Source organism: Cuculus canorus, chromosome 1 (assembly GCF_017976375.1).
Source record: "Cuculus canorus isolate bCucCan1 chromosome 1, bCucCan1.pri, whole genome shotgun sequence".
Taxonomy (NCBI): domain Eukaryota; kingdom Metazoa; phylum Chordata; class Aves; order Cuculiformes; family Cuculidae; genus Cuculus; species Cuculus canorus.
In genome coordinates, this window is record NC_071401.1 from 160868453 (window position 1) to 160888251 (window position 19799).

General features: G+C 42.4%; 2 protein-coding genes across 2 annotated transcripts; both read left to right on the plus strand.

Annotated features, from left to right (window-relative positions):
- The first annotated feature begins 292 nt into the window (after positions 1 to 292).
- LOC104061140 (glioma pathogenesis-related protein 1) lies at positions 293 to 6092 on the plus strand. Its single transcript, XM_009563025.2, has 6 exons — positions 293 to 591; positions 2804 to 3049; positions 3549 to 3661; positions 4340 to 4422; positions 5676 to 5702; positions 5790 to 6092. The coding sequence occupies exons 1-6, from the start codon at positions 412 to 414 to the stop codon at positions 6014 to 6016; spliced, it is 876 nt and encodes a 291-aa protein (XP_009561320.1). The 5' UTR covers positions 293 to 411; the 3' UTR covers positions 6017 to 6092.
- A 2425-nt stretch (positions 6093 to 8517) lies between these two features.
- On the plus strand, positions 8518 to 17348 carry LOC104061139 (glioma pathogenesis-related protein 1). Its single transcript, XM_009563024.2, has 6 exons — positions 8518 to 8790; positions 11657 to 11902; positions 13911 to 14020; positions 15744 to 15826; positions 16887 to 16913; positions 16997 to 17348. Exons 1-6 carry the CDS (start codon positions 8611 to 8613, stop codon positions 17146 to 17148), a joined length of 798 nt encoding a protein of 265 aa, XP_009561319.2. The 5' UTR covers positions 8518 to 8610; the 3' UTR covers positions 17149 to 17348.
- The last annotated feature ends 2451 nt before the right edge of the window (positions 17349 to 19799 follow it).

A 19799-nucleotide genomic window follows, 5' to 3' on the forward strand; every position in this document is an offset into this window, starting at 1 on the left:
CAGCTGAAGAGCAGATTTGTATTTTGTTAAAGCTACGATTTTTATGGTTGATGCAGAGTATATTTTCTCTTCTCCAGCATGTCTTCAGGTAAGACCCACAATCACAGTGTTGTTCGGCTGTGAGAATGGAGCACACTCAAAAAAAAAAGCAGAAATATACCAGGAGTGTTGCTCCTTACTAATATGCATGGCAGATGCCTGTTGCACTGTCTACCCCCTGACGGCTATGATGTCAGATAGAGCTGCACCTTATGAAACAACACTTCCTGTTACTTCAACACTTTCAAGTGCTTCCACACCCAGAGAACAACACGTGAAGAACTGCTTGCTAGTAGAACTGCTTAGCTCCACCTAAGGGATCTTTCTTTAAAAAAAACTTTTTAAAAAGTATACTGAAAGCACTGAAGAACTATGAAAATCACATCTTTCTTTGCTGCGTTGTTATTACTAGATCTCTTTGTTTGCTGTCATGCTTATCCACAAGATCCCTTGCCTGATATAGAAGATGCAAAGTTCATTGAAGACTGTGTGAGAGCTCACAATAAGTTTCGATCCAAAGTGAATCCGCCAGCCAGCAATATGTATCGCATGGTAAGAAGGTTTTCGTGGTCTGTTTGAAAATTAGTATTGGTTGTGCTGCTGATTTAGTCCATCTTATGCTTCATTTGCTTTGTGTTTTTCTTTTCCTTATTGTCAATGATTTCTGTAATACATATGTTAGATCTTCATAGGAAGTAGAAAATATATTAATTTTCACAGTATTGTTCAGTTTTAATAATTTGAAGGGAATTCCTCATTTACGGATGGATTGCTTCAGCCAGAGCAAAGGACTGTATTGCAAAAAACAGTGTTCAATTCTCAGCATTTAATGTACCCCTTTCTACTAGAGATAGTAGTCTGTTTTATGTCAGTCCAGGTTTCATACAGGGAAGCTGTTTGGTATTAAAAAGGTCCTGGACAGGCAACAACAGGATTTGTTGAGAATCTATCACCTCCCCTTGTTTCTTCCTATCTAGAACATGTGCTGAAGAAAGGGATTTGCCAGAATATCCTGATCCTGATACCTGACCTTCATTTGCTGTAGCAGGATTTGGGGAGTAAGGATATTAACATCTAGTCTGGAAAGCAGAGTCTCCTAACAATACAGTGCATATCAGAAGAGGCCATGGATGGATAGGTCTCAGCTTGCTTGGTGGAATACATAAGGAAAATGTAGATAGATAGCCAAGGGAGGTAACCCCAGTCAGTTCATGTCATTACTCTGAGCCCTCCAGCAGTGCAGTATATCTGGCAAGGAAGTTATACGTAGAACTGCATGCATAATATGAGTAACTTCTATGAAAGGAAGTTCATAGGAAAGCCGTAAAATTCAGCCTTATCATGATTTTAATTTCTTGCCATTTTAAAAAACAATGTTTAATTTAAAATGCTAGCTCACTAGCAAACTTAGCCACTCAGACCAAAGATCCATCAAGCCTGGAATAAGAGCAGGACAAATATAGAGAAACCTCCTGAATCAAACATATTACATTGTATTTAAATGCTCCTGATGGGTTTTTCTTACATGATTTTTTTTAGCCTTGAGCTCATGCAAATTTTTATTGTCCCTAGCATCACATAGCAAGAGCTCCACAGCCTATATTTTCAAGTTGTGTGAAAATACCCCCTGCATTTGATTTGGACCTGTTAATTCCTAGCTTTGTTTGATAGTCTCCAGTCTCTGTATTGGAAGGAGGAAGGAACTATTGCTTATTTACCTTCTTCACAGAAGATGTCCAGCTGTCTCTGATCAAAGCTGCAGAGCGCTCTGTTGCTCCATGGAAGCTCTCCATAAAGAATGATCATCCACTTGAGAATGATCTCCACTTGAGAATGATCATCCTCCTCCATATTCTCTCTGCCATCTCCAGTTCTAGTGCCCCTTTCTTAAGCTGGGGTGCTGCACACAGCATTTAACAGGACTTCTACAGCAGTGTAATTATATATGTGGTTTTATTCTCCATTCCTTTGCAAGGGATTTCTAACACTTTTTTTTTCCTTTTTAGACTACTACTAAACTTTGATTTACAAGGGGCAATAGCCATCTCCAAACTTGTTATCATGAACACAGAGTCAGAATTGTTGTATTTTCTTCTCAGATTCCTTAACTTACATTTCTCTGTATTGAATTTTATCTGCCATTTTAATGCTTGGTCATGCAGTATCATAAAATCTTTCTGCAAGTCTCCCAGATCCATTTCTCAAATTAGCGCTTGTGCCACTCAGAATGGGAATGGTTCCTTTTCAACCCAGCAGAGATGAGCAAGCCTTTTATTCGCTTTGGATGAAGAAGAACAAAGAGGCAGAAGGAGCTGGGGGAGGGAGCAGCTGTGACTCTTCTCCTCTCTGCCAGCAGAACAGAGTTCCTATCTCTGTGGCCTAGTGAAAACTGCACAGTGCAAATCCCTGGACAGCCAACAGCTTCTTGACACAAAGTCCTGCAAGCCCCTCTACAGCTGGGATTTTCACCCAGTTACCTCCTCTCAAGCATAACAGCTTAGAGACTGCAGTCCAGCCCTAAATATTTGAACAAGTCAGCTACCAGAGGACAGTAGATAGATACCGTGTGTCCTGCAATATCTAAGGGAGAAAGAAGAAAACAATTTTGCTATGGGAGTAGAAATGTCATTACAGAAAGAAACCAAATGTAGGGATGAGAAGCAGGAAAGGAGAAAAGAATCCTTACAAGTTTCTGTCTAAAAAGTATTAATTCAGCTAAATCACTGCACTGCAGGTTGTATTATGTTTTCCTCCTTTTCTACAGTCCTGGGATGCTGCTTTAGCTAAGACTGCCAAAGCATGGGCAAAGAAGTGCAAATTTAAGCACAACATCTACCTTAAAGTGCCCCGGAAGGTGCACCCCACCTTTACTCCTGTTGGAGAAAACATCTGGACTGGCACAGCAACCATCTTCTCCGTGGATGCAGCTCTCAGTGACTGGTTTAATGAAGTTAGCAGATATGATTTCAACACCCATAGCTGTTCGCACGTGTGTGGTCACTACACCCAGGTGAGTCTTACATGCCCAATGATATATAATGTCATAGTTTCACAGAAAATACAAGTACTGGCTTCAAACAGACCATTTTGGAACAGGAATCACAGCAGGAGATTGGAAATAAATATTCTACTCCCCGGGGATGTCTGAGTCCCATTTTCAGTAGTGTTGGAAGGGGATTATCCCCGTGACAATTTCATGTTTCAAGGGAAGCCAGATAATAAACACAAAAACATCTATCAATCATTCATAGAATAGAATCATAGAATGCTTTGGGTTGGAAGCTATGTTTACAGGTCACCTAGTCCAACCGCTCTGCAGGAACAGGGACATCTCTAACTAGATCAGGTTCCTCAGTCCTTGGTCTAATCTGCCCTTTGGGTTGTCAATGTTGATTCTACGTCACCTGTTTTAAACTTTCACAAGATCCTTTCCTTCTCCATCCTCCCTTAATGTCCTTGCTTTTGCAATCTCTGAACAGGTGTGCTACATATTCCCATTTGCTCTTTAGGTCGTTTGGGCAGAGAGTTACAAAGTTGGCTGCGCAGTTCACTTCTGCAATACAGTTGAAAATATGCCAGGATTCTTCAAAGTAGCACATTTTGTTTGCAACTATGGGCCAGCGTAAGTTAATTACGGCATTTGGGGTTTAGGTTCTTTATTTTTTTTAATGTTGTATAACTGACCTGGTTATCAGATGTCAATTATGACGGGAGTGGTTGTAGCAAATTTCAGATGCAGCTATATACACGTGTCACCGGTCCAAGGGAAACCTTTCCCAGCCTTTAAGAGCAGAAGCGGCTGGACGTAGATGGAGCTGCAGAACGTCCCTTCCTAAACAGGCAGGCGAACCAGTCCTAACGGAGAGCACTTGCCATAACCAAGAGTGGTGGAATAAGATCTGTTTTGACTTCAGTCTCTGCAGGAGAAGTGGGGAAGGTGCAAGCTTTCCCTTGAGAAAAGTTATATCTTTCTACGGCCCCACCCAAATTTCAAACAAGAAATTTTGATTGAAGAAATAAAAGGAAGACAGTCCTCTAGATTATCTCATACCTTGCAATTTCTGGAATGGTTACACTGAATAATACAGTATTGCTTGAGAAGTCTGCTCCCTGTGCCAGTGAGAGCTTTAAGCTGATCTAAAAGTAATTTCAAACAACTGCAATGATCAGGTTTTGGATAAAGGGATTTATCCCTTTTAATAGATTTTCCTGATAAATTATTTGAACAATATGATGAAACTGTATTTAAATTGCTTTTCAAGTGACTGAGCTAAGAAAATACTGTTATTCTGTTTTACAGGGGGAATTACCCAAGAAAACCATATAAAGCGGGACAACCATGCAGTGGATGCGGTAATGAGAAATGCAGAGACAAGCTCTGTGGTAAGACCAAAGTGATCATCTAAGAAAATTGCACAGAAATAAAAGTGGCATAATTATCAGTGGAAATACAACAAGGCAACTAAGTGCATAGTGCAGTACCAAACTCTGGTAAGAATAGCATAAGAAGGAATTAATTTAAATACTTTGCTGCTGAAGGATCTCAGAGATAGAAGGCAGATTTTCTGATGAAGTGAAGTACCAGTTAGGCTACTTTCTGCTTTTTATCTGATTGGGAGGTCAAATCTAAAACTTTAGCCACAAAAAATATTTCCCATCTTGTTCTTCTTTCCTAGCAGAAATAGCATATTTAACTTCTACTTTCTTGTTTATTATGTCCCATCACATTTTCAGGCAACTCTAGTTCTGAATCAATTACAAGACTATATTGAAAAGCACACTCATTTCTAACTTCCACAGTTTTCTGAAATACAGCTGTAAGAGATTGTTTTTCCACAGCATGTGGACCTTTATGTCATTACACCTAGTCCCAAATTAGTCAGGAATAATCTTTTAAGTAAACAGAGATAAAAGGACATGCATCTATATCTTAAATCAAATATAAATTTTATACAGAGGTTTAATGAGGATGGTCTTTACTAGCCAGGCTCTAGATAGGTTCATCTGTAGAAGTAATCGAGCATTTGATACTCTTACTTCCTTCTGTGACATCCTGGCTGACTCATCTTGAAGTCTCAGACTGGTGCATCACAGGAAAACTAGAAACATCTCAAAGACGTGGGGGAGGGTAAGGAGGAAGAGAGCTCTTAAAAATGAAGTGCTAGATCCTACAACCCATTTTACCATATTGTCATACAGGGCAAACCAGCAATTCTGAAAGGATGCACGTTGGCAATTCTGCAAATGCATCAATTCTCTTAGTAAAGGTGTACTCCATGATAAACTGAGTACTTATATTTGTCTGTCTGTAACTACTTAAATATATGGTTTGTGCATCAATTTAAAGTAATTTCCATGTTTTGTTTTTATTTGCTATTCCCTCCTCCCCATGACACAAATTCTTCTTAATACAGCTGCTTCTTTTCTGCTTCTCTTTTGATTCCATGAAAAATACGAGTCCCAGGCCAGTTGGGAACCTGCTCTTTTTGGCCTGCCTCCCCCTTGTAGGATGTTTTGTGCACTTACTGTGTGTCATCAGTGCAATCAGCTGGGCACCATCAATGACTTAGCTCTTTACAGTAAGAATCACGACTGCATGATACTCAAATTTCTTTCCTCTTCTGATCTCTCTGCAGAAAATACAGAACGTGAAAAGCTGATAAGTACGTATCAAATTGTTCTTAATTGCTTTCTTATAAGTATGGCTAAGTTTGGTGGGTCTTAACACCTGTCTCTTCATTGTTTTTTAGGTTATGCCAACTGGTACCCAGACTGGGATACACAACCCCATCCACCACCCTACATTCCACCTGCTGAGCATCCACCGGCTGAGCATCCACCTGCTGAGCATCCACATTCTTTTTGTGACCAATACTGTCTTACTATTTCAATTTTAAGGCCACTGTTTTTGGTACTGAGTGTTGGTGCTGCTTTTTTAGTACAACAGCAGTTTCCACACATATTTTTTTATGAGTAATAATCAATTAAGCTACTAACAGTGATCCTACTGCTGTATAACTCCCAGAGAATAGCACACATTTAATAAAACACTTGGTCAGCTCTCCATTATCCTTGTGTTGTTTATCCAGCATAGAAATGCTTCTTCTTCACTCAGGGCAAGATATAAGTGTCTGTGCATAAAGTTAGTGTAATTTATTGGCAGTAGCTGCAACAAGCTTCTAAGTCTGTATAATCCTGTTAGCTCTGCCTCAGAGGTACATTACTAGAAAGACCATGCAGACTATATATTACTTTACATAGTGTCTGTTAAAGTGTCTCTGGTGTCAGTTTACTATCCTGTTCTCTCAGAGCTAAGCTTTGTCCCTCATAGCTACAATGATACCAGGGAAAGCTGATAGAGCAAGGATTAAGAAGGGGTGTCAACGGGGACAGCTTAATTTTAGGATGAGAGAATGTGACAAAATCTGAAATGCAGAATAGATGACAGTCATCCTGAGCTTGCAGGCAGAAGTGGGGAACCAGGGAGGTAAAACAGAAGAGGGAAGATGAAATGGGCCCAGGACAGATTCTGGTTCAGAAATGGAAGATCTTAACCTCATTTAAAAAAAGCCCAAATTGTTGATGGATTCAGTTTTGTTTTAGAGACATTTAGCCCTCAACCTCTATTGTTCCTACATAGAGTTGTTAGTAAGAGAGACCAACCCATCCTTCAAGCTAAGAGATCCTGGCTAATATTAGCAATGCATAATAGTGATATCAATATTTAAAGCTGTTTCTCCTCTTTAGCCCTAATGTTTTGAGAACACAGTGACTCAAATTCTGAGCCATATTGCAGCTCTGAAGGATCACGGCATGCCACAGAATAAAAATGAGCCCCAAATATTTGGGCTCTTGTCAGATGGTGCAAAATGTCACAATGCAAGAAGCTACATATTTAATTTCAGAATTGTCGGTTCTTGTCTGCTGCCATCTTTCATATGGAACAACAGTGAGTAAGCTGGGGGTGGGCAAGTGGTTGGTGGGGAACACAGCTGGGACAGCTGACCTGAATGGACCAAAGGGATATTCTACACCATATAACATTGTGTTCAGCTGAAAAAAAAACTAGTGTCGAGGAAAAGGAAAGGTGGGGTACTGGCTTCCAGGGTTGCCATCGCTCAGAGACTGTTCAGTCAACAGTCTGCTGTTCGGGGTGGGGAGTGATGGCCTTTGCATCACTTGCAGAGTTTTGTTCATCCCACCCCCTCCTCCTCTTCCCACACATATTAAGCTGTCTTTATCCTGACCCATGAATCTTCTCACTTTTCTTCTTCTTGTTTTCTTCCCACATCCTGCTGAGGAAGGGGCAGCGAGCAAGCAGCTGCGGATGCTTGGCTGCTGGCAGGGATTAACCCACCACATTATTGTGCTCTAAAATGTGGTCAGTAGGGGAGCTGGGAATATAGTGTTTCTCATCCATGATTCCCTTAGAGGGCCTTTTTGCCTAGAAGTAGTCTCCTCATGAACAGCTGGAGGTGTGTGACCCACAGGATCTAATGTGTGCTGGTGGGGCTGCTGTTGCCGTCTTATAGCGTGACCCTGGCCTGCCAACCTGAAAGTGGCCTTGCCACCAGCCCCAGCACCTGCAGAACTTCATGTGCAGAAGTGATAACTAGGGCCTTCACCAGGTGCTCAAAGGATGCAGATTCCTAAAAGAAAAACTGGAGTGGGAAGAAAACCCAGCCTCATTGCCACAGAGGTATCCAAACTCGGACTGTGAGAAAAGGCCTGAGCTTGATGGACAGGTGATAGTTAAAGGCAGTGTGAGGAAAAAGGTGTTGATTGTAGTGGGTCTAAGCAGGGAGTGTTGGGCACCCGAGGCAATGTGCACGGGACATCGGCTCCCAAATCCTGGCTGTGAAACCCAGTGTGGGTGCTGGGCACCTGGCATGAGACAGCACCAACCTTCATAGAACTCCACTCTACTGGGGGCTTGGTTGCAGAGAATGAATTATAAATTACGAAAGCAAGAAATTGATAGAAACACAACACATGCGTATGATTCACAGGAGAAACCCATCGATAGCTGCAGCATATTTAAAATGCAGTTCTCAGTCAAACTTATCCTTCCAATAACTCAATGCACAACCAAAGTGATTCTTCATAGTGTAGTAAAAGTCATAGTTCAAATAAATTATTTCTCACAGCATTTTATCTCAGAGTAACAGCTTTAACTGCAATGCTATTTTCATAAAAAGGAGAATTTTTTTTCAATACTTTACTGCAATCCATAGTGATAGCTATGGATGGGATGGTAGGGGCCAAAGAAAGAACAGCAAAGAAGCCCAAAGGACAGGAGAAAAGAAACTTGCACCTCACAATTAAAGAAAGAAGAAAAAAGACAAAGCTGCCACAGCTCAGATGTGTTCTTGTGGCTTACTTTCTTCATTCTCCTAGCAACAGTCCTGAATTATGACTCATTTCCTGTGACCAACACCATATTCAATCACCACAGTTAAGATAAGTCCAGCCCCCAAGCCTGCCAAGTGAAACACTGCTAGTGGAGCTCAAACCACCTTGTACAGCTGAAACACTCTGCTCTTAATGCTGGAAGACTAGAGGCGGAGAATCATGACAAGCAGATTTTCTGCTTGTGTGCTGGCTTTACTGTACTTCTGTCATTCCTCTGATTCCTATGAACCAACGACATTGCCTGATGTCGGAGATCCAAAGTTTATTGAAGAATGTGTGCGAACTCACAACAGATTCCGGTCTGGAGTGAATCCACCAGCCAGTAACATGCTCTATATGGTAAGGGGATCTACACGACTTACGTGCAAGTGTATAGCATTGTGATGGTGTTCGTAATTCTCAAAGATTATTTCTGTGATCAAATGAAAAAAAAAAAATAAGAAGAAATAAAAAACCCCAGCATCCTGGGATCGTAAGAACTACTTTTTTTTTAAAGCAGAGATAGCTTTATATGATCACATATGTGTAAAGCTTTGCCTGGATTAATTTCCTCTTTCAAAAATTGAGATTTCTACCCTCAACTCACCACTGTCGTTTTGTGCTGTGGAAAGCCTCCGCGTTCCAAGGCACGACAGCTCAATAGCCCGGGGTGTAATTTATGTGCAGATCTAAGCACAACCTTTCATACTTGAGTTGGCAAGGGGAGAGATCATTGCCAAATGATGTTGGAGAGCTCTGTCTAAGCTTTCTTTGCAGGGCTCTCATGGACTGAGCCAACAAAGCAGCTGTTCCCAGGTGCTGGGGCTGCTGGGGAAGCCAAAAAGCAACAAGTGCAGCAGGAGCGAACACTAGAGGTACTCAGGTCTGCACTGCTCTGCCGCTCGCCTTGTCTTCTCCCTGGCCACATCAGAGGACAGTGGCTGCAGCCACCATGCAAAAGACAGCCTGTCATGATTAAAAATATACCCAAAAATGGCCACCTCTCATTTCAGAAGGCTTGGGCACATGAAAAATCGAGCAAGGAGGAAGCTGTAAGCATGCACAAAGCTGAGGTTATGGCCGAAAAGCTCATCTCTGATTTGTGAGATGCTCAATTCCAGAAGCTTGGGAGCTGTCTTTCGCAACATTTGTCACCTTTTGTGCTTTTGTTTTTCTCCTGGGGATAATCTCCACAGACCTCTCAGATTGTGAATCTTTCTTTTACTTCATCTTTCTTAGTGCAGCATGATGCATTAAAAGAGCAGTACTCATCTCTTTAAATTGTGCCTAATTTTTCCTTTTGAAAAATTAAAGAACTGAAATTTGGATTAAAAAAAGTTTAGGAAACAAAGATTATTACAAATAAAACAAGTTACATAGTAAGTTTCTTTTAATTTACTTAGGTCATCTTAAGTATGACCTCCCTCAGGAAGAATTTAATGTGGAGAAAGCAGTACAAGACATGATAAAATCTGTTATGAAAGCAAAACCATTGGAATTGAAAACATTATATTTCTTCAATTTTAAATGGCCTTTAACACTTTAAAAATGAGGAAAAGAAAATGACTTCTTTATTTCATAGGGAACTTCTGTATGTTATAGAAAACTGTCTACCAAGATATATAAAAATGAAGACTAATAACTCAGTGCATTTCCACTTTTTTTAAAAACAGTCTTTAAAAGAATATACAAGACAGAAACTCCTTTAACTGGAAGTAACAAAGTCCAACCATCTATATTCGTAATACATTTATTATAAAATGAGAATGTTTATCTAACTTTTTTTACCTGGCAGACACCACCCCTTTCCAATTCCCTCAAAGCATTGCTTAGCTCTGTTCCAAGGCTCTTCAAAACCAGCAGAAAGAGTCTCACCAGTTTCTTCAGGGCTTCACAACACTCTCCTTTGAATTACTGCTCCCTCACATTAATTTTCACCAATTATATGATCAATTTTTTCTCTCTAAATCACTAAGCAACTCTTCTGAGATACAAAACCAAAGCTAAGAAATAGTTCATTGGGGAAAAAAAATTGTAATTACTATTTTCTCAAACAGAAATTGTATCTATATGCAAACACTCCTGTTCTGTGCATTTTTTCCTAAGTGTTAGCCATAGGAAGAAACAGAAGACATAGGCTACAAAGTATTTTCAAATCTCTGTAGATGTATTTTGGTACAAACTTGCAACTTCCAATCACTTTTTGGTAGCATCAACAATACACACATTGTTTCAGACTTACCTATGGTGCAAAAAAAGTTATATTATGTAAAACATAGCCATAAAATTTAACAAACACCTTTTCCTTAGTCACTGCCACTGATCCATTCAAAGTAATTTCTCTATTAATTCTACTGTTTACAGAAGGAACTGAGATATTTTAATCCAGACAGAAAAAGACAAATAAAAAAGTTTATTTTTTAGAACAGTCCAAAATAGTTTTGCAGTGCTGAACAACTTCATTTACATGACACAAAGTATAACTAGAACTACTACTACTACTAGAACACTCCTGGTAGTGCATTTTCCAGCAGGTACAATACTGTATTTCTCAATCAGGTTGTGTACACAAGGAAACCTAGCAACACCAGACACCACCTTCAGTGCAAACAGAAGATATTTCTATAATTCAATTGCTTAAATAACCACTTTCTGTAGGATTAAACAGCAAGTGAATGAGTGATTCTATAAATATGAATTCAGCACTAACACCTGAAGCCACCGAACACAAAGATACAAACCAAAGGGTTGAGTTCAAACTGTCCCCCAAATCCCAATGTGCTTGTGAACTGACCTGCAAGCAATGGCCTCAATGCCTGAGGCTGCACGAGACTCCAGTCTGACTGGTACAGTAAGCATACCCCCCAATCTCCAGATTTGCTGCAAATTCCCTGTTTAAATTACATTAATGTTCTCTCACAGCCTGGATATGCGCACTGCACCCACAACACTGTATTTGACTGATGTACAGTACAGTACTTGATATCCAGCAAACCAGTCAGCTATGACCACCCACCACCCCAAAAATGTCCTCAAGTTCAAAACTAAGTTCAAATCAGAAACAAACCTACAAGCCAATTTACCATGTAGCTCTGTAAGTTTCAGCAGAAGCAAAACAACAAGTGAACCTGAAACATATATGCTACCGAGACACAGCTTCTCCTGAAAGTTGCTCTGAATCATTGCTAAGATACCAAAGTGATTTTTATTTGTCTTTATTTTGCAGAGTTGGGATCCAGATTTGGCAAAGACCGCAAAAGCTTGGGCAAAGAAATGCCTGTTTAAACATAATACGTACCTCAAAATTCCAGGGCAGGCTCACCCCAAATTTACCCCTGTTGGAGAAAACCTCTGGACTGGCTCACTTCCTGCTTTTACTGAGCAAGCAGCCATCACCTCTTGGTACAATGAGGTCAGAGACTACAATTATACCACCAATAAATGCAGAGGACAATGTGGCCACTATACACAGGTAGGCATTGCATTTCTCCATCTAAACCATGAACCATTGTTGCCGTTTTGACACAGAAACTCTAGATTTGTGTTGAAGACTCAATGAACTGCTTTCTAGGTGCTGTAATCTTATTTTATGTCTGCGTGCACAAGATGTTCTTATATCCCCCCACTTTAGGCGGGAGAAGAGTCACTGCATTATTTTTTTTACAATGTGCCAGTTGTATTTTGTTTCCAGGAATAAAACAAGACAGATATTAACTTAAGCAGTCAGATTTAGCCAAGCAGTGGCCAAAAATCAGGCAACAGCAATGGCTCTGGGCCGCCATGCACGATGGTACCAGGAGCCATGCCAAATGCTGGCCAATACTGCCATGTAAGAACACATCTGCAGCTCTACAAGCATCGCGTGCATACTTTTCCTAACCACAATTTCCAAAGCGAGAGGGCAAAGAGAGGGAGAAGAGCGCCACTGCAGTGCAACTCCACAATTATTAGCCAAGGCTATAGGACAGCAGGATGGCTTTCAACAGCAGCTCCTGGGATTAGATTTTGACCTGAAGCTGTTTAATATTTTCTGTGAAATAGGACTTGAAAGACTAAGCTGAAGCTCATCTGAATGACATGTGTAGGTACATCCTTCAAAGAGCAAATATCTGGAGACAAGAGCCATAAGAGGTGACAGCGTGTTGCTATTTATCTTGCTCACAGGGACATGGCAAGAGTCAGCATCTGGAAATTGCAGTGAAATGCGCCTTACCTGGCACTGCGATGCAGTGCTCTTTACCAAGTTATTTGTAGAGGAGCAGCCCAGGTTGTTGCACAGGGAGAATAAAAAAATAAGATTATTCTCACTTGGAGTCGGTGGTGATAGTGACTCTAGACAGAAGCTACATGTATGCCGGCTTTGGGAGGAATCCTTGGGTCTGCACCTTCAGAGAACCCCTAGTTTCTCTCCCTCCTTCCTAGCCGTGGAGAAGTTTCTGCCAGGTACAATTACTACATTTACCGCATCCCCAGTACCAGTATATGCCTAAGATGGGAACGGTCCTGTGATTTGGTCCTTCACTGTCCTAAGGGATGCAGTTGTTTATGTCTGGCATCGGGAGCAGTATCTGCTCTGCTGCTGCACTCAGAACACCCTGAGGATTGTCCCCACTTCCCAGAGCTGGCACCAAACAGGCACAAACAGAGAGGTTCAGGCCTCTCCTTCAAGTCAGTGAAGGCACAAGTACGTGTCTTCATCCCCTGATTTGCCAGGATCCCTCTACATCTCTCACACAGCCAGTCATCGCTACTGTTGGATTGCCCTCAGGTACCGCTATGCCCTCGTCTCCCCTCTGCTTCTGCCATGGGGTTTATTTTTCTGGGACTGCAGCATTTGGCTGCACTGTCATCTCTGAGCTGGATGTGGGTTGCCAGATCAAACTGAACAGCTTCTGGTAGACAGAGGATCACTAGATGATGTAATGCCCTTGCCTCTAGATTACCTTAGTCATGGCCATGATGCTAAAAGGCAGGACCACAACCTGGATGTGCTCCTTCTCCCTGCTTCTCCCATAACACCAGGGCCTTCTAGCAATTTGCCTATACATCCCCACTGGATTTATTGAAGGGGCAATCAGCTCTCATAGGAGCTGTAGCAGATCATGCGGCCTTTTCTGCACAAATTTGATCTGATGTCCCTCAGCAGGAAAGACAGAAAGCTAATGTATTACCTTGAAGCAAAGGAGATGAAAATCACCTTCTCCTTTGCAAGAAAGGAAAAGTACCTGTTGCAGCCAGTTAATCTTTCTTTCAGAGTAGTTTTAAAAAATACCTGGTAAATTGGGCAAAACAATCAGGCATTTTTCAGAACAAACTACTATTTTGAGATCCATCACTGCTGCTTTCCCCCATGAAGCTTGTCCAAGAACTGCTCCTCAGCCAATTTGTGGTTGTGAAGCAGAGGAGGACAGGTCTTCTCCATAACGCTTCAGAGGCTGAAGAAAAGGTTTTGTCACCAGTGTACCCGTCTGTCTTTGCAGGTTGTTTGGGCTACAAGCTACAAGGTTGGCTGTGCTGTCCACTTCTGTCCCAGGGTGGCATACTCTTCCATAACCAAAGCAGCGCACTTCATCTGCAACTACGGGCCAGCGTAAGATTTGTCGTTACAAATATTTCACGGGGTTTGTGTCTGCCCCTTCCCTCCCACAGTGGGCATCTTTATTAGATAAGACTACCCATTTACGTGATTTCTGGGAGGAAACGGTCCCCAAAATAGAGAAGGTGGTACCTCTCTGTCCAGCCAGCTTTTTTTCTTTTTTTTTTTTTTTTGGCTAAATAAGAGCTATGTATTGCAGCCAAAAAGCGGTGACACTGGTAGAAAGGGTAAAATTTATGACAGGGAAATGAAAATACTAAAGTGATCATTTGAAAACTAAGCCCTTGCTCCCAAGTGCCAAGACTGCCCTAGACAGTTGCCAAGGAGCAAGCTCAAATCCTGAAAATATTTACATGTGTGCCCGCAGAATTAAGCCTCGAGGTCAATGGTTTGGATAAATGTTGAAGTGTACACTGCTTGCAGCTGCAGTCTTAGCTTTAGCATGAGAGTTCAGGGCTAAGCGCTGCTCATAAGGCTGGGCTCGTCAAGGCTAAAGTTTCACTGGAGGTCCTTCATATCATCACTAGGGTATTTGTTCTATCTAGAATCGATGGGCTTTTTTTACCCTTCTTCAGCTAATTAATGCTGCCACAGTATAAACAGAGGTTTAACAGCTTTATATGCATACTACATTGGGCCAAGGCCACACCACCCATGAACTCAAGCAAGTTTGGCATTCTTAATTGTCCATGCCTTGTCTTTGAAGAATATATACCCTCAGCCAGATCCCTTGAAATGACACAGCTGCTGCTATGCGGCTGGATCTCCTAAAGACATGAGCCAAGCCTTCCTCCTTCAGCTCCTTAGCCAATATCTGTATCATGCAGAGGACCAAAATCATGCTGGATTACTTGTCCTGCATATGCAGGGATCCCACAGGGAAGAAAGGTGCCCTTGCCCTCAACAGCAGCCAGCAGAGCAGCCCTCTGCCAAGGGTCAAAGCAAGATGCATGCGCAATTTCAATTCCTAAAGTGACTATACTCCAAAGGATTTTCTTCAGCTTAGACAAAGCAATAGAAGCCTCGCCTTGATGGAAGTAATGAGGTTTTACCACAAAGTTTAGAGCTGCTGAGATTACACGCATGTAAAATCCTTCACAGTTCGTTTATGCCCAATTTGAGGCACACTGTATATCTTGCTTGGGCCACGCTCCAAGCAAAGAGGAGAACTGAGCTGTGTTTTGTGTAGTATCAGTGGTAGGCAGGTAATATCTAGCCAAGATCCTGGGCAGAGGTAGCTGGTACCACTCATGCTTCTGGCAGAGGGAGGGAGCAGGGGGAGATACACATCACTTTTAAATATTTAGCAACAAATGGATGCAATCACTACCTATGAGAGATTTTCCAGCACCAGTTTCCCCTTCAAGGCTGAATAAGCATGTACATACACAGTAACTGAATCTGCTTTTGCTCCCATAGCTAAAGTCAGCTTTGAGACCCCACAATATCCACACACATAAATTATCCAGTGTGGAGACTATTTTAATTCCCAGGTTTGCAATACCACTGTCTCCAGGTTCCTAAACTCACCCCACTGCCCTTAATCTCTTCTGCTTTGCTACCTGTCTGGGCTACAGGGCACTCAGACAGGGACCATCCAAAGCCATCTCCCTGTCAAGACAAATAAATCAAAACCCAGGTTAAAAACTAATTAGTGGTAGGTATTAATGTTCTCCTCCCAATGGCACTTTTAGAGCAGTGTTACTTTCCTTCACAGTGGGAATTACCCAGTGCGCCCATACAAAATGGGAGCAGCGTGCAGTGACTGCAACGGCGAGCACTGTGCCAGCAAGCTGTGTCGTAAGTAGAGGACAACCAGCCCTTCTCCCCAAGCACACATAGAAAAGGAAAGACCACACAAAAGATCCTGGCAGGAGACAGGCACTCTCTTATTCCTACATATAGTCTCAAAAATTGCAGTCAGAAGCCAAGCGAGTAGTGATGCACAAAGAGAGGGGAGGATGGAGGAAAGAGCCTGTTTTCTACCTTGGGAAGGGACTGGATGGGAACTGCTCTTCAGGTGCTGGAGAGTGTGATACAGGAGATATAGTGGGAGCAGTTTAAGGTGAGATTATCCCTGCCAGAAGTTACTGTTTGCACAAATGGGAAGCACAGAAGCTGATACATGTCCCCTCCCAGGGCCTCCAAGTTATTAGCTGGTGCATGAGCTCTGGCTTGAGCCAGCCTTGCCCCAACAGCGCCGCTGCAGGAGGGGAGAGCTGCCATGGCACTGCCAAAGGTGCTTGCTCCAGTGAACATCACCCACGCCGTCTGCTTTCCCCTAAGCACTGGGAGAGAACCAGGGTGACATGTGAGAGCCCTTGACAGTAATGCAGTGCTCAGCTTGAGTCCCTGCCAGCTCACCTGATTCTCCTGCACTTGGCTTTGCAATGGGGGGATGGAGTCAGAAGGGCAGGAGACCTTCTGCAATTCCCACAAGAAGGATCAGGTACTGTGCTGCGGACATCCACCTGGGGGAAGCACCACAGGAATGAGAAAGTCCCCGATGCGTGGGACCATTTACTGTTAGCTACAGGCTGAGGATATTAAACACAAGGCACTGGGCAAAAGCCAAATTGATCTTGGAAAGCATACCTGCAGGAGTGAGTCCTCTTTATATCAGCCACGGGCAGGGGGAGAAGTCAATACAGTGTGATCAAGTGCACCTTATCAAAGCCCCGAGAGTCACTGCAGGGCTCTCCTAAAGTCAGCGGAACTTTGCATCTTCTGCAAAGAAATGCAGCTCCCATAGCTGCATTTGTGAGCCCATCATGAGGCTCACACTTCATTCCCTTTTGCTTAGAATAAAACTGTATATAATGTGTAATTCTGCTTATGCTCACTTCTTTTCTCTTTCCAGAAAATGCAGAGCGTGACAAAGTCATCAGTAAGTACCACCAGAATTACTGCTTCCATTTGTTGCCCTTGGTGCAACTGTACTTGAAAATAAGCAACTTGTTTTGTTCACAGGTGATTCCAGCTGGCGTCCAGACTGGGACAGACCTGCATGTGATGAGTACTGCATCACCGTTCTTGTTTTAAGACCGTTACTTCTTATACTGTCAATCCTGGCCACCTGTCTCCTACCAAAATACACATCTATAGCACCCACCAGTGAGTGACAGACATGCAGAAGACCAGGAAAACACTGAGGTCAACTCATCCCTTCGTTACTGACAGCACAAAGATTGGTAGAGACATTGTTTGCATGCACAAATGATTTAGCAGTACAGAAATACCATCTTCATTGCAGCTTGCTTATTGCTCAAAACTAATAAGTGGGTTTAAATTATTCTGGTATTTTTTCAAAGTGGAACGGTGTGAATGGTGGATAAGGGAGCACGCTGCCCAGGCAGCACACTGAGGCATAGGCAACTGCCTGCCACACCGTCTTCGGAAGGACTGAAGGGTGTCCAGCTCTGGAGCCTGGCCCTAGCTGAGGCCTCAGACAGAGCACACACCTCTCTTGTTCCTATTACACTCTTTCCTTGGACACTCCTCCAGCAAGATGCAGAGTAGCCTGGAAAGATATTCACTTAAATGTTTCTTCTAAAAAATGTTGTACCCATGTGAGCTCTGGCATTTGCAGCCTGTGGCAGGAAGTGCATTTCACAGTCTCGCAGTGTGCTGGGGACCCTGGTAATTCTCTTTGCTCAGAATCTGGTTTTACACGTCACCTGTGCCAAGAGACAGTTTCACCTGTGTTTACACACATTATGTATCACAGCAATCTTTCCTGTTTTTTTTCTCTTATTTTTTCTGAGCATAGAGTTTTTGATTGCTGTTTCAAATAATAAGTCAGTATATCCTGCTTCCCATGTACGGCAATTATGTATTTGCAGCATGATCTAAATCTTAACTGCTGGGCACAAAAGAACTCGGCATTCAGCTCCAACCTGCACAATGCTGAGAAACACAATGCTGGGAAAGATGGCATAAACCTCCAAATAAAATCATGCTGTGCCCATAGTTATGCCTTTGGTTCAACAGCTGCCGAGGGATGAGTCTGCTGGAACCCACACATCTGGAGCAGGCAGAAAGCAGTGGGTACAGCTGCTGTGTTCAGCTGGACATGTCGTCTACTGACCACAGTCACTCAGCTAGAGCAGAGGATGGAAGGAACAGAGCTGTACAAGGCCGCAGCTGGATTGTAGCAATCCATCAGTCCAGAGGCAGTTTAGAAGCCTCTGCACCACCGTGGCCCTCTGCAGGGCACACAGACACACTGTGGTAAAGGAAGTTGGGAAGTTCCCCTCATCACTTTGTTTCTGGGGTACTGCTCATACAGTACCTGTCAGTGTTCCTGCATACCAACTCCTGACCTCACTGCTGGAGTGGATCTTAACTGAAAACACTGGAACCGGAAAGCCACAGTTTCTCACATTATTCTTCCAAGTAGTTAACTGCTTGCACAAGAATCGTCTCGGCATTACGGCATTCCCTAAATAAATCATTTTTCAAAATGCAGATACGGCTGAGGCCAAAAATATAAAGACACATCAAGGGCAAAATTTATATTTAGTTTGTTGGCTATCAGAGCCTCCATTGCCAAGACATCACAGTTGCAGACAGAAGATGAGCAGTTTCTTTTCCACACTCCAGTGACCAGGGTCCCAGTACCCACACTGGTCAAGTTCTGAGAGTGCTGAACTCAGTTCAGCCTTCCAAACCGGCCAGATGAGGGTGTTTAAAGAAAAAAAATCCCCATTGCAAAAGCAAGGTCATGGGTCTATCTGTTAAAAAAGAGCAGCTATTTTCCTCCATACCTGCCTTTTTGCCACTCTTTTGTGCAAGATCTCAGCCTCAAGCTCCATGATGTACTGAAAGTCCCATCCGAAAACAAGACAGCAAGCAGCACGTGGGCAGCAGGACTTATCCTGTGTATGCTCTCTTGCACAGGGCTCCCACCCCAGCACAGAGAGTCTGCCCCGCTGAAGCCATGTGCTTTTAGATCCTATTGCCACAAAGAGAAATGCAGAAGAGGGAATGCTGCTGCATCCAGGGAGGAAAAATGAGCTCAGCAGTTCTCCCCTGCTTAGTTAAACCTACACTTGGGCTCCAGGAAAGTAAACAGAATGAACGCAGCATTCACAACATTCACAGCACTGTCATTTAACTATGTACTTCAGCAGCTCTAAGGAAATACCATAGAAAAAGCTTAATTAAATAACGTGTAAATTATTAGGGCTTAGGGGGAAAAAAATCCAAACTTTACAACATGGTACCTCTCAAATAAAACTCATGTTAAGGTCATCCAAAATTCCAGATACTTAACTCCAAATAATCAAACCATTTTGAGATGTCCACATTTATCTTATGGGATACATCCACAAATTCCATATAATAAATGCAAAACACTAACACATAAATATAGCCTTCAGGTACTTTTTTTACGAGTCTGTAAACTCTAAAATCAGTTTAGGGACATAATTTGCAATAGTTCAGACTGTTCTGAAAACACTAAAGAAAATTTGTCACCCTTCCAAATCCACATTATTTTCTGTTTTTTACTTTTTATACAGTGTTAGAACTGTACAGCCATATTCTCTCAAAAAAAAGGTGCAAAAATTACCAACAGTGAGCCCATGCAGCCAGTTACCGTTCAGATATGGACTCTTAAGCAGACAAATCCTTCGGTTGAACTTGCCTACAGGCATATGAGTAAGCTTTCTTGATTTTTCAGGTTAAGTAAAATAAATGTCCAAGGAACAATCCTTGAAACCTGTCAACCATAACTGAAAAAGATTAAACAAAACATGAAGCCTTTTCACCC

Excerpts from the sequence above, each read along its gene's own strand:
- LOC104061139 (XM_009563024.2), top strand. The coding sequence starts at position 8,611 with ATGACAAGCAGATTTTCTGCTTGTGTGCTGGCTTTACTGTACTTCTGT. Across the intron at positions 15,827-16,886 it reads CTGTGCCAGCAAGCTGTGTC|AAAATGCAGAGCGTGACAAA; the intron begins GTAAGTAGAGGA and ends TTCTCTTTCCAG. Across the intron at positions 16,914-16,996 it reads AGAGCGTGACAAAGTCATCA|GTGATTCCAGCTGGCGTCCA; the intron begins GTAAGTACCACC and ends TTTTGTTCACAG.
- LOC104061140 (XM_009563025.2), top strand. The coding sequence starts at position 412 with ATGAAAATCACATCTTTCTTTGCTGCGTTGTTATTACTAGATCTCTTT. Across the intron at positions 592-2,803 it reads CCAGCAATATGTATCGCATG|TCCTGGGATGCTGCTTTAGC; the intron begins GTAAGAAGGTTT and ends CCTTTTCTACAG. Across the intron at positions 3,662-4,339 it reads GTTTGCAACTATGGGCCAGC|GGGGAATTACCCAAGAAAAC; the intron begins GTAAGTTAATTA and ends TCTGTTTTACAG.